This window comes from Catharus ustulatus, chromosome 1, assembly GCF_009819885.2.
Source record: "Catharus ustulatus isolate bCatUst1 chromosome 1, bCatUst1.pri.v2, whole genome shotgun sequence".
Lineage (NCBI taxonomy): Eukaryota > Metazoa > Chordata > Aves > Passeriformes > Turdidae > Catharus > Catharus ustulatus.
In genome coordinates this window covers 44,702,236-44,715,591 of record NC_046221.1, presented here as the reverse complement: position 1 = coordinate 44,715,591, position 13,356 = coordinate 44,702,236, and the positions used below count along the sequence as shown (strand labels likewise).

Below are 13,356 nucleotides of genomic sequence, written 5' to 3'. Positions count from 1 at the left end.
TGACAGACCTCTAACTTCTCCCTCTTAGGAAAAACCACCCAGAGGTTTTTGGTATTGCTTACATAAATATCATCATCCTTTTAACATCTTCCGATCTTTTGTAAAAAATGTTACAGTTCTTCAAAGGTTATAAGATCCAAGTTAGCTTTAAATTCAACTTCAAAAGTCAGATAATGTAAAAGCATATACTTTTATGGATTATATCTCTTGGCCTGATCATATCAGAAGGTCTTAAGAGAGTCTGTGAGGAATATGTCTCTGAATTTAATTTCCTCAATACTCACTCATCAGCCCTTAAATGAGAACTCCCTGCTGCTGTCTTCCCAAGTCCCATTCCCTCAGCCTTCACTGCTTCATTTTCTGTTAATATTAAAGAAAAAGACAAAATGGGGGAAAAGCACTGACAAGCAAGCACAATAAAATGAAAGTCTCAAGATCTGTGGTGTGGGTAGCCCAATTTACCCAAACACAACAGACAAACCATCAGTCAAAATCTGACTGTACTTGATGGAAGACAGACATGATTGTGACATTGCTTTGTCTCTGCCAATAGCACTGGAGGCATGGGAATGTCAGACAAGCCCCAACAACATCAGTGTCACCACAGGGCATGTGAGGGCAGGAAGGGACATCAGGACAGGGGCACAGCAGCGCCTCGAAGTCACGCTGTGCTGGGCTACCAGTGAGCCCCGACTGCACACACACACATCACTGACTGACCCCTGACCCAGCCTGGCCTCTTGGGCTCTCTCTGTCTCAGCTCAGCTGCTGGCACTGCTCGGACTCCTCTCCGTCTGCTGGATCTACAGGAGGAAGCACCGATGGGGAGAAGGGGTGGTGAACTGCTGAACTGAGATCAGCTCCCTGAAGAAGCTTCTTGTCTGGACAGCAGGAAACCCCAGACTGTGTCATCTGCAAAGGTTTTCTCTCATGGCCTGGCCAGTCCAGGCTCAAGGATGCTGAGTAAAACATGTGAGCCAACTTTAATTTGCCTTCTGTGAATTTAGATTTGACATAAAGCACGGAATAACAAAGAGCTCCAGCCCTGACATTTCAACTGAAGAAAAGCATAAATGCTGCCACTTCTCTGAGCCCAACTGCAGAACTTCCATAGTGAAAAAAAGTAAAACATGAAGCTTTTTCATCATCTATCAACCTTGGGCTATAAAGAACAATACTTCTTGCACCAGCTGCTGCACTGTGAATATTCCAGCCAATTTTGAAAAGCCAGTTGCAGAATGTTTCAGTGAACCTGAAAAGCACAGTGTCTCTTTAGAGCACATCAGTAATGCAGCATAAATTAAGGTCTTTTCAATGAACTGAACTGAACACTGAGAGGATCATAATATAACAAGGTGAGGTAGCACTAATTGTCTTTTCCAGAAGATATTTTACATCATCTTATGTTTAACATGGGAACACTTGTAAGTCTGAATTTTTTTGTGTGAATTTTTGAGTCCTGCTAGAGATCAGAACAACAAGTCTGAAGAAAGAATGTTACTTCAGCTACATATAAAAGACTTGGGTAACTCCTTGAAATTCCTCAGGTATCAACAAACAGTGCTTTTCAACATCTCTGTCAGCAACATGGACAGAGGGAGTGAGCATATCCTCAGCAAGTTTACTGACAAGCTGTGTGGTATGGTCAACATGCTGGGAGGAAGGGCTGTCATCCAGAGGGACCTTGGTAGACTTGGGAGGTGGGCTTGTGCCAACCTTATGGAGTACAAGGCAAATTGCAAGGTCCTGCACCTAGGCCACAAATAGAGACTGGGCAGAGAATGGATTGAAAGCAGGGCTGAGGAGAAGGACTTAGGGGATGTTGCTTGATGAAAACATGACTTGGCAACATGTGCTGACAGCCAAGAAAGCCAACCACATCCTGGGCTGCATCAGAAGCAGTGTGACCAGTAGACTGAGGAAGGAGATTCTTCCCTCTACTCCACTACTCTGAGACCTCACATGGAGTGCTGCATCCAGCTCTGGGCCCTCATGATGAGACAGATGCAGACCTGTTGAGGCAAGACCAGAGAAGGTACACAAAGATGATCTGAGGGCTGGAATACCCCTTCCATGGAGACAGGCTGAGAGAGTTGGAGTTCTTCAGCTTAGGGAAGAGAAGGCTCCAGGGAGACCTTTGAGCACCTTCCAGTACATAAAATCAGACAGAGCCAGAGAGAGACTTTTTACAAAGGCATGTAATGATAGGACAAGGGGTAACAACTTCAGACTGAGAGAGAGTTCAAGGCCAGGCTGAATGGGGCTTTGAACGACCCCATCTAGTCGCAGGTGTCCCTGCCCACAGCAGGGGAGTTGGAACGAAGGGCCCTTCCAACCCAAAACCTTCTATGAGTCTTTGATTTTTCAAGAGCAACTGAAATTCTGCACAGGGGCCCAAGGACTTAATCTCACCTGGAGCTTCCAGGGCTCCCCCGTATGCTCAGTGTCCTCCTCTTTTAAATGGGGACAGTGGGAAAAAAAATCAAATAGAATTAGTATTAAAAGATTAAAAGACAAAAGTATCAATCAAACGCATGAATCCCGATCAGAAGAGTTTCCTGGCTCATAAAAGGCTTGTGGGCTGGGGAAGTACTGAGTCAGGGCACATCTCCTCCTTAGTGCTGCTACAGTGAGGGCCAAGAAGCTCCTACTGAAGGCAGTTTCACCCTCACGTGAGTGCTCTTAGTAATGCTTTGGAAAAATGACAAAAGGCAGAAAGTGTAGCAGAAAGCTGGTAGCTACTGAGTTTGGGATAGAGGGCGTTTTTTCTGTGTTTTTGAAAATTTTGAAAGGGTGATCAGCACATGATTTATAGAACTATTGGACCAAACTCTGATTATGCTTACTCTATACAGATTCAATGATCTATATGGATTGACACTAGTAACCACAAATAGAACTTAAACATGTATTTTACTTTTTATTTGCACTGCACTAAAAGGAATTATTCCTTACACTAGAAGAGCACAAAAGGCAGGCTTCCCTGTCTATTCATTTGTTTTGACATCTTTTGAAATATTCTCCCAATATATTTTTATTGACTGATATTTGCTACAGAAGAACAAGAGAGAAACTGACATCAAATCCATAGCAGTCAGCTACACAGGCCATGAGATGAAATTCCTGACATATCCATTGACTGGACTGAATATGTCAACTGTGAAAAATGGTTGCTACCATTTGAAAATATAGATGGCTGTCCTCCACTTTTAGAATTATATCCTACAGCCACAAAGATATTTTGAAAAGGCAGAACTAAGACAAAGCTAGAGTAAATTATCAAGCAATGTTTTCCTGGTTTGAAATATTTATAAAAAAACTAATCTTCTGATATAGATAGATATACATACCTATAGAAAAAAAAAGTAAACAATGAAATACCTTGTAAAAGCAACAAAGCCCCTTGAATAAAATACTATGACAAAATTTAAAAACTCAACACTTTTAACTATAATCTTAAGACATGAGATGCTTTAGGACACATTTATAAACAAGTCAGATATTTCTGCCATTCCAAAAAAATCATTTTTCATCTTAGTTTGGAAGAGTACCTGCACACCTAAAAGTTTCCCAAAGTCTTTCAACAGATCTCAGGTCCTAAACTTGATCCTTTAATCAGCACCTCAGAAATCCTGATCTCAAGAAGTCGGGCCATGTAAATGCAGAACTGAAACTTTTCTTTCTACCTTTGAGCCTCTTCTAAAACAGAGTGCCTTTTTTTCTGTTTTAACATCACAGTTATTCTCATTTTCAGTTCCACTTCCAAACACTTCCTTGCTTTTAAAATTTGCCAATGTTTTTTAAATTTAGTTCCTAAGAAGGTCCATCTTCTATCCTCTCAGCCAGAATCACTCTGCTCATCCACCTGAAGTTTCACAGAAAGTTGCTTCTTTCAATTCATCTATCTCAATACAAGTAAAAAAGAGATTTCCCCCTTCCTAGAAAAACCTGAACTTTGTCTACAATCATCCTGTATCACATCAGAGACTGGACCTGAATCTTATTCTCCTTTAAAGTCTCAGATAACCCAGAATAAAAGCCAACTACATGCTTCTTAACACAAAGGGAAAGGCTTCAAATTGCAACATTTGATTCTAATGTCCTGAAATAGTTTTAGTGGAGATAAATGCCTAATCCAACCAAAATAGCACTATGACTACTCACCAAATGTCAGATTTTGTATTATATCCCTGGTGCTTCAGTACTTCTGGACTCATGTAGTATGGTGTCCCAGTAAAAGTAGTTGCAAGATCACATGAACCCATCAAAAGACAAGAAACTCCAAAGTCTCCTAAAAATATCAGTAGAAACAATAATCTATTAATATAAACATATATCTATTCATACAAACTTTCTTTTGTTTATTGTCAGACATGATAAAGTGACTGTACATCCAGAAAATTCTGTTAGTATCTATAAAAATTGCAAAATCTATCTTCAGTAATTCTTCAAAATAACAACACAAAAGCATAATATCCCAGAACAACGTGGGTTTGAAGAAGCTTCACAAGGTCATCTGATTCAAACTCCTGGCTCAAAGTTACATGGGGCTGCCCAGGTCCAGGTCCAGCCAAGCTTGAAGCATCCTCAAAGCTAAAGATTTCACTGCCTCTCCTGTGTCTGACCGTCTAATAAATGTTTGACTACAAATCAAAATGCTTTTTCAGACATGACTTTCTTTAAATCTCCTTATTGACAAAATGTCTGCTGGGCTGTTCTATCACAGGAAAATAGACCTTTAAAAAGTATGAAAATCTCACCAATTTTAAGAAGATTATCTTTCAAAAATATATTCTTGGCTTTCAAATCTCTGTGAAGTATCCGTCTGGAAGAGAAAAGGAAATTCAGCCTCATCCAACTGGAAGCATTCAGAGTCATGTATTAAGTTTTTCAAGTATTTAACTTCTGCCCTTTTCAGAAAGTCCAGCCCATCACGGCTATAGTCTAACTCTGCCAGTTACAATCCATGGACAATGGCATTAAGGAAGTTCACAGAGGTGCATTCACAGGCACCCACATGCAGGGTGAGAACCTAAGCAGGATGATAAAAACATACCTGGGGATCCCAGCTTAAGAATACAGATACAGACATAGCATGAGCTGCAGATAAAGGAAGAAAGGCAAGTCTTCCTATCTGACTTGTCTTAAAAGCATTACATCTTATTTTCTGCCAGGAGAATGAGATGCCTCACAAGAGAATAAATGCCTCACAAGAGAAATACAGATGAGAGAAATAGCAGTAAGAGCTTCTCAGAGCTAAGGGAAAACTCCTACAGAGTAAAAGTATTACTTCAAAGACAAATATGTATATAGCCTAAGCTAGTAGTTCAATTTCTTACAGTAACAGTGTGGAAGATGAAAGAACTTTATGAAGACAAAGATGAAAAGGAAAAGGAACAAAACTATTAGCTTTTACAGACTTATTTTTCCAGCAGAGTTTGAAAAAACCCCATTATAAGCTACACACCATGTAAGGATATACAGAATCTTCCTAATTTCTCTAAGTCTTACATGTGTGACAGTAATTCTGCAGCCCCTTAGGAAAACAAAGTATCTCTGTGTATACAAAACATCTTCTAAATCAATTCTAATAACACTTCCAAAAGCACTGTTGCCTATAACCTCACCTAAACTAGAATTCATCCACTTTTGAAATGATTACTAACACACAGGATTAGTCAGTACACAGCACTATTCAGGAGGAAGTCAGAATAGCATTTAGTACATACTGGTTACAGAAATTGCATTTGCTAATGTGAATACAGTAATCATTCAGTCATTTAGATCATGTAAAGAAAGAAATTGATGCTCTAAGATTTTTGAGGGCATTAAAAACCAAATATAATACTCAATTTTAATTCTTTTTTGAGCAATACTCAATATCTCAAATTTGAATTACTAAAGTCTTAAGCATCAACACAATGAAATTATTTCCAAAATAGTTTTTATATTAACATTAGGAAATATGCATTCTACAGCACAATTTAAATACTCAATTTTGTCCACAACAAACAACATCAAGACAACACATTTGATTTTTTTTTTTTAGTAAGAAAACAAAAAAATATGTAATTCAATATACTCAGTTCCCAAATGGAAAAAAAAAAACCATGAAAAATAATACTAGAATTCATTGCAGTACGTACATAGACAAGGCATGAAAAAGAAACATTTATATTTTTATGGGTCAAGGAAAAGAGCTCTTCATATTTCTTACAGCAATCTTTTTTCACATATTTTTCTTCCTTTTCTTTCTGTCCTGAAAGTGATGCCTTTACTTTCATTAGAAAAAGGTTTGCATATTGGAAAAAATGAAAGTTTTATTCAATATGCCTCCACTCATGTTTATAAAATATTGTTTATAAATAATTTGTTCTCTATTTGACAGTTTCTGTGAGCAATACATGTACACTCATACAATACATTAGTAAAGAAATTAAATTAAGGTGCTATTTGTTATTTTTTCATAAGTACAGTAAATTCACGAATACTAGCCGCACTGAGTATAAGCCGCATCTCTGGGTGTTGGCAAATATTTCGGTTTTTGTCCATAAATAAGCCACACCCGAATATAAGCCGCTCTGTCGTTCGCAGCGAGGACCCACGTGCAATTAGTAACAGAACCGCAGGAGGGCGGGGTTTACTGGCTGAGCTAAGGCTGTGCAGGCTCGGCCCGCTAGGGGCTGCTGACGGGGCCAGGTGGCCCAGCCTGGTGCTGCCGCTCGGGGCCGGCCACCACTGCCACTGGGCTCGGTCACCCCGGGTCGGCGCTGCCCCGCGGTGGCAGGCAGGGACGGAGCTTCCCCCGCTCCTACGGCAGCAGCGGCGGGCGGGGACGGAGCTTTCCCGCGCCCGTGGCGCCGGCGGTGGGCACGGACAAAGCACCCCACCTCCTCTCTGAGCCACGGCAATGGCGGCACGCACTTCCCCCCCCTCCCCGGGCCGCAGCAATGGCTGCGCGGGGCTCCCGTCGGCTCCCAGAGCCGCAGCAATGGCGGCGCCCCCCCCCCCCCGTCCTCCCCGGGCCGCAGCAATGGCGGCGTGCCCCCCCCCCACCCCGTCCTCCCCGGGCCGCGGCAGAGGAGGAAAGAGAGCTCTCCTGCCTCTCTCCCTGCCCCCTGTGCTGCCTGCAGGGAGCCAGGGCAACACCGTAACACTGTAACAATCACCGAATGCCGGCTTTTACTGGCAGGTGCTTGGCTCGGTGCCCTGGTCGGCACGTCTGGGGTTGTAAATGTCAGAAAATTATTCACATATTAGCCGCCCCCGACTATTAGCCGCACTTCCGGGTTTCCACCAAAATTTTTGTCAAATTGCTGCGGCTCGTATTCGTGAAATTACTGTATATATATGTTGTTATATATACACACACACAGACTTTTTACAGAAGTCTTACTGTGTTAATTGAGATTCATAAGGACTTTCTTACCATTCATCACACAGATCCTTTGAAAGAACTTGCTTTCACTGAGTTAAATTATTCCTGCATATTGTTGCTGAGACTTGGTGGATTTCAACCTTCTTTTAATAGTACTCCTTTGTAGAAATATAACCACAGAATTTTTGAACCTGAAACTTTCCTACCTATTAATTAATAACACGTATATTGAAGTAAAAGAATGATCCAGAAAGTTTTCAGTAGCATATTATTTGAAAAGGAGATGGAAAAAAGATATTTGGGTGACATTAGTTTGAATTATAATGTAATGCTACTGTAATCTTGCAACATGATGAAAATGTTATGTATTTTATTTGAATTACCAGTAATTATAAGATGCCTTCATATATTAATATGACAAAGAAATGTTTGGGGTGATTTGGGGTGATTTTTTTCAGCTTTCCATAATTATATCGCTCACTGCAATGCAACTTATTCTGCTATCATATATCTGATGATAAACAAGGTACCAGCTGAAATCTTACCTGAAAAGAAATTTTTAATACTAGTAAGAAATTAATATCAAACCTGCACTGCACAGTTTAGAAAGAGAGTAACTTTTTTTATTTGTAGGAAAAGACAGACCTATAAAGGCAATATGAATTAACTGGGCTCCAGCAAAACTCTACTTGTTGGAGAGTGAAGTGATTATTGAGTGGTTATTTGGGGTAGAAATTAACACTTGAGGACAGTTTCAAATCTGGGCTGTAAATATATGCATATCTATGTTCTGTAGAGTACCTGCTTGCTGGGTCATAGTCACAAAAATAACAGGACAAGACCTGAGCAGTGTGCAGCCTCCTAAAATGAAGCTTTGCCTGCAACAGAATAAGCTGCAAGTGAAGCTGAGGGAGGTTGAAGTATATTACTGCTGTGAAATCATGTGCAATTAATTTCTCTTTCCTCTATCTGAAGAATTCTGCAGAAGAGTAAGAGGTTCTATATAAGTCTGAATCCTGTATTATCTGCTGTTTGTATGAAGAATAACCTTATAAAAATCTGTGTTCATAAATTCTTCATATGGATTAGCAAAATTATGGGTAACACAATGGTCAGCCTTATTCAAATTGAGGTCAAATTAATCAATGGCCTCATTGTCTGATTGCTGTGGGATTATTTTGTGCACTGACATGCAATAGGCTATGTGTACTACAAGAGACTGCTGATTTCATGCTAAAGGTCTCCATCGAGATAAGACCACTGAACTGTGTTATCTCTCTTTTACTTCTCCCTTTCTTTATATCAAAGACAGATGTTTATTTCTAGACAAGTTTGTTTTCAAGTTTAAAATTTAAGAAAAAATTACATTAAGTTTCCAGGATAAGAGTTTTCAAGAAGTGTGGAAGTTCAACTAAAGTTGTGTAAGGAGGACAAGTGAATAGTCTATGTTTGAAAACATAAATAATAATTTTTGCTGCTCTGAAAAAAGACAACTCACATCCACAGAAGCTGAATTTTCTTAGGAATGGCATGGGGAAGGATCAGCCCACAGGCTGTAGACTCTTCAAGCTCCTAATTCTAGGGAAAAGTTTTCCCAGAATTAGAACATAATTCAGACATATATCAAGCATTTTTCCATGCCAGTGGAGAAGAAATCATGCATGACTCCTCTATAGAGAAACAGAGGGCTGCTATTATGTTTTAGTATTTCAAATTTCTGTAGATAGTTTTAAATTCTTTTAAGCCTAACCTTTTCCATTTAAGCTACTGTTTCACTATATACTAATAAGAAAAAATATATAGTTCGTAATATACATACAACCAAATAACACAAAATACAAATAAATATATATAAATGAAAATTTTCAAGTTATTTATAAGCACCTGGAGAGGTAATATTGGCTGTGATTGAAAAGGAGAAAATAAAATCCTGCTTGGAAAATCAAATTGTTTTAATTGGAGAACTGACTTCTCAAGAAACCAAATTTTATATACATATATACCAAACAAAGTTTATTTTTAGGATCTTATTTGATTTTAAACATTTGTTTGAGAACAAGTAGAAGATAATTAAAATAGAGAGAAGCGATAGAAGAGGCATAAGAAAATACAGAAAATTAAAGACAAAAAGAATAACTCCCAAAATAAAATAAAGTAGTTCAATTGGAAGGGACCTGTAATGACCATCAGGCCAAATGTAATCTTTACATTATTATGCTGCATCATTCTGCACAATGCATCTTCTAAACATATATGTTAAAGAAAGGATTTTGCCAAAAGGGGACTTTCCAGGGCACCAAAACTTTTAATGTTAAATTGATAAATTGAAGTTCAAGAGAGGGAAAAAAGCCCAAATCAACCGATAGTTTAGCTAAAGTGTCAGGATTTTTATTTCCATTTCCCTCTGTCCTTTTGGCCTGAGATGACTGCTGAAGAGCACAGAATCCCAAAAGAGTTCTCTTTTGTGTCCTCCCATCACTGGCAGAGCAGCATTTCATTTACAAGCCCTAGATAAACTAGCATTTAGGAACAAAAATCCTCTCGCATCTTGGGCAGCAATTCACTCTGCCCTTTTTCCTCTACAGTCTGACACTGGCAAAAACTCATTAGGCATCCATCAACTTAGGTCAACACACAGGAACTCAGGAGCAGTTGTTCCTGACAGGTGACCTCACTACCTACTGCTTGGTTGCACCTAAAATTCAGGCAAGCTAATTTTACCCAAACCCTGCAAAAGATGACACAGAAAGGGACCAGACAGGCATTGTACATGTTCAGCACACTGGCAATATGGGAAATCTTTCCATCATTGCAGTCAGCCTGCCTAAATCACACTGCAGGCAAGAGATACACTCATGGAGATGACAAGGTAGGTATTCATCTACCCCTGCTCCAACCATGCATGATCCCCTCATATCTGGATGACCTGCAGTAATTTTTAAAGTTAATCTTTGATGTGCTGTTGAAAGTGACATCTCTTTTAAAAGAATGCATGTATGTAACTCCACTGATTTTATTGGGAGTCCATCAAGCATATATATTGGATGTTTCACATTAAATAGGTACAGGACATGCTTCTTGCTTCCCCTTTAAAATGATGACTTTTTTTAACCTTTTAATCCATTTTCTTCTATCAATATTGAACTATTTCAAATGGTGCTCCATTTCCCATTTGAGTCTGATAAAAAGTGTGTCTAATGTTGGAAGACATTTACCATTGTCCTGCTAAAACATGTAATGCACAATGTTCCTGCAGGGTAGATAATTAATTACACTTGAGGTATCTGACATAAACTAACTACAATAGTTTGGTGGACAGAACTTTCATTTCAGTTTGAATACCTCAAATGAGTCAGTAAGTCCATTCACTCCCCTCCCAAGCTCAATGCTCTCATATCGTATGACTGTACCTGTCATGCATGTAGTTGACTCCGAGTAATAACTGTATAAACCAGTCTATTACTTGACTCTGAGTGAACATCTTCCCAGAATCTTTGTACTCTTGAATTTTAAAGTCTAGATCTCCACCCTGAAAAATATCACAACATATTTGTACATTTAAAGTAAGTTTTCAAAAGCTATCTCCCTCATCATAGTACAGGACCCCACTTCCTTAGGCCTTCAGGCATCCTATCATGTAGGTCTGTAAAATCAACATGTGCACATGAATTCTGAACTCTACCAGCATCAAAAGCATATACAAGTGAGGATCAAAATGGTATCAACCAGTCTGGCTTTGCAGTTTTCTCTTAGTGTTACACAAGATTATCAGAGTTTCCAACTGTTCATCCTTCATGTCACCCAACGTCAGCATCTGAGCGGGTCACCCCAGATCTTTATAGTCAACACAAAGGAACACACACCTGTTTAGTGCGATTATCTCTGTCATCCAATTGCCTACCTTTGGAAGGGATGGATCATGTCGTAGGAACACTGTTTCTCTGCAAAGATTTATGATGAGGGCCCACATTGACTGGCCAATATATAGACACTTAGGTAAGTAAAATTATTCTACTCCCATAGGTCTGAATAAGTTAATAAATTTGAAAAAAGCATTTCCACTCCAGTCAAATATTGCACACTCAAGCAGCACATTGCACACTCATTTATTAAGTTATAATAACCATGTCAGCATCAAAGAAACTATGTTCTTCTCTTAAGAATTAAAATACAGTCTCTTTTATTATACTTTGCTCTCTTTCAAACTTTTGCCAGAAACACAGCAGATTTAAAGCCTCAAGAATATGTAACGTGTTATTGTGATACTTCATTAAAACAACAATTGATCTTGAAGTAGCACTAGGAATGAAACAATAGGACACACAGCAGGGAGTGCCAATAAACCAGAAAATATATCCAGAAAAAGACTACTTGAAAACTGCAACCCAGATATTTGAAAATACTAGCTGTACAACACAATGAAAGAGGATTTTGAGACTTCCAGGAAACTAATTTTTTTTGCTCAAAAATATACAGATGGTTGTCAGCTGATTATTTATCCAGTTTATAAAATAAATTAATTTTGTGTACAAGAATGCACACACATTAATGGCAAGCAATGTATTGAGGTAGCTAACCCAGAGCAAAGGGAGTGTGAGTCTGATTACATTCTAGTGACTAATTACCTTACATCAGGACAGCTTATTAGCCATTAATCATTACTTTTACATTATACATTCTACATAAAATCAGTTTTATGTTCTATATAAAAGAAACTATTTTGCCTGTACAGTTGTACCAGTACCATCATTTCCCATCATCATCCCTTTATTCCTCTGTACTGTTGTCCATTTTATGATGTCCAGCATTTCTTGTTTTTCTGTTCCCAACACCACAGTGCTTCATAGTCCTGCTACAAAATAAGCAGATTCTGTCCTTGCAGATCTATATATTCATGTGCTTCTAACATGAGTTTACAGTAATTTCTATGGCCTTTCTAGTTCTAAGTTACAACATTCAAAAGTGAGTGTGTTAAAGCAAATCTGTTTTGCCATCTATAAAAAATGTGTTCCCTGACAATGTCCTGCAATTTTTAAATTTAAATTTCTGAATCATCTCATACACTAGGGAAGAGATATGGGTTCAGCTCTCCATCTGCTGCCCTACTGCAGCCCAGAGAGAAGCTCTTCTGGGAACTTGGAACTCTCAGCAGCTGCTTCCCCTTCGCAGCTCCAAATGTTCAGCAGCTTCCCCTCGGTTTCTCGCAGCAGAGAAGAGAAAAGAAAGAAAAATTGTTGCTGGGTACTCCAGTGCATGGCAGCCAGATGGGCTGTGACTGAGTCTACTCACGCACCTCAAAAACAATGAGTCATTATTATAAAATAAACTGTTCCAGACAGATGCCCCAGACCACCCGAGCCCAGGACTGAGGGGGTGCTCAAACATGTGTCAGCTGGCTGCTGGCCTCAGGGGACTGTGTACTATCCAGGTGAGGACAGATGAAGTGCAGCATACTCCATTCACCATTCCTCCCTGTCCCAGTGTGTCCCCTCTGACAATAACACATTGCCATGAAAAACTCAAAGAAAAATAAGTGCAGCACCTACAGAGTTATGGCAGTGAATACGCTGAAGCTGAGGGACAATTCCTGCAAAAGGTCTAATAAGAACAAAAGCAGTTGGATAATGCACTACATGTGCCCTCACATAACTGCATAGGTTTTTACCTTCAAGCAGGGAAGAGTGGTCTCAATGTCCTACAATTAATTTACCCTTGATTTTGTGTCTAAAAAAAGGAAAACAAAAATACATCATAAACAATTTGCTGAAATACTGCTGCTGTGAAACTCTGAAAAAATTTGTTAACCCAATTTCACTTTTTGGAAGGTCAGTCTAATGAAGTTCATAAGGAATTCAACAATTTAAATATGGGGTTTCCAAGATGCAGTTTCTATTTAAATATCAGAGTATGAAATACAGCAGTACATTATTTAAAACAGCTTAGCATCTAGAGCTGATAGCGTGAACAGGCATTGACTG

At 39.1% G+C, this 13,356-nt stretch overlaps 1 protein-coding gene across 7 annotated transcripts in view; it reads right to left on the bottom strand.

Annotated features, from left to right (window-relative positions):
- Positions 1-13,356, bottom strand: part of NEK11 (NIMA related kinase 11) — an 86,604-nt gene that overhangs the window by 52,059 nt on the left and 21,189 nt on the right. For 5 of the 7 annotated variants that reach the window (XM_033073998.1, XM_033074006.2, XM_033073989.2 and 2 more), the window contains exons 4-6: positions 10,789-10,907; positions 4,761-4,825; positions 4,165-4,291 (exon numbers count right to left, since the gene is read on the bottom strand). In XM_033073998.1, coding sequence (XP_032929889.1) covers positions 4,165-4,291; positions 4,761-4,825; positions 10,789-10,907 — 311 coding nt within the window. The remainder of the gene's footprint in view (positions 1-4,164; positions 4,292-4,760; positions 4,826-10,788; positions 10,908-13,356) is intronic. The other 2 variants (XM_033074022.1, XM_033074015.1) reach the window with 1 other exon arrangement.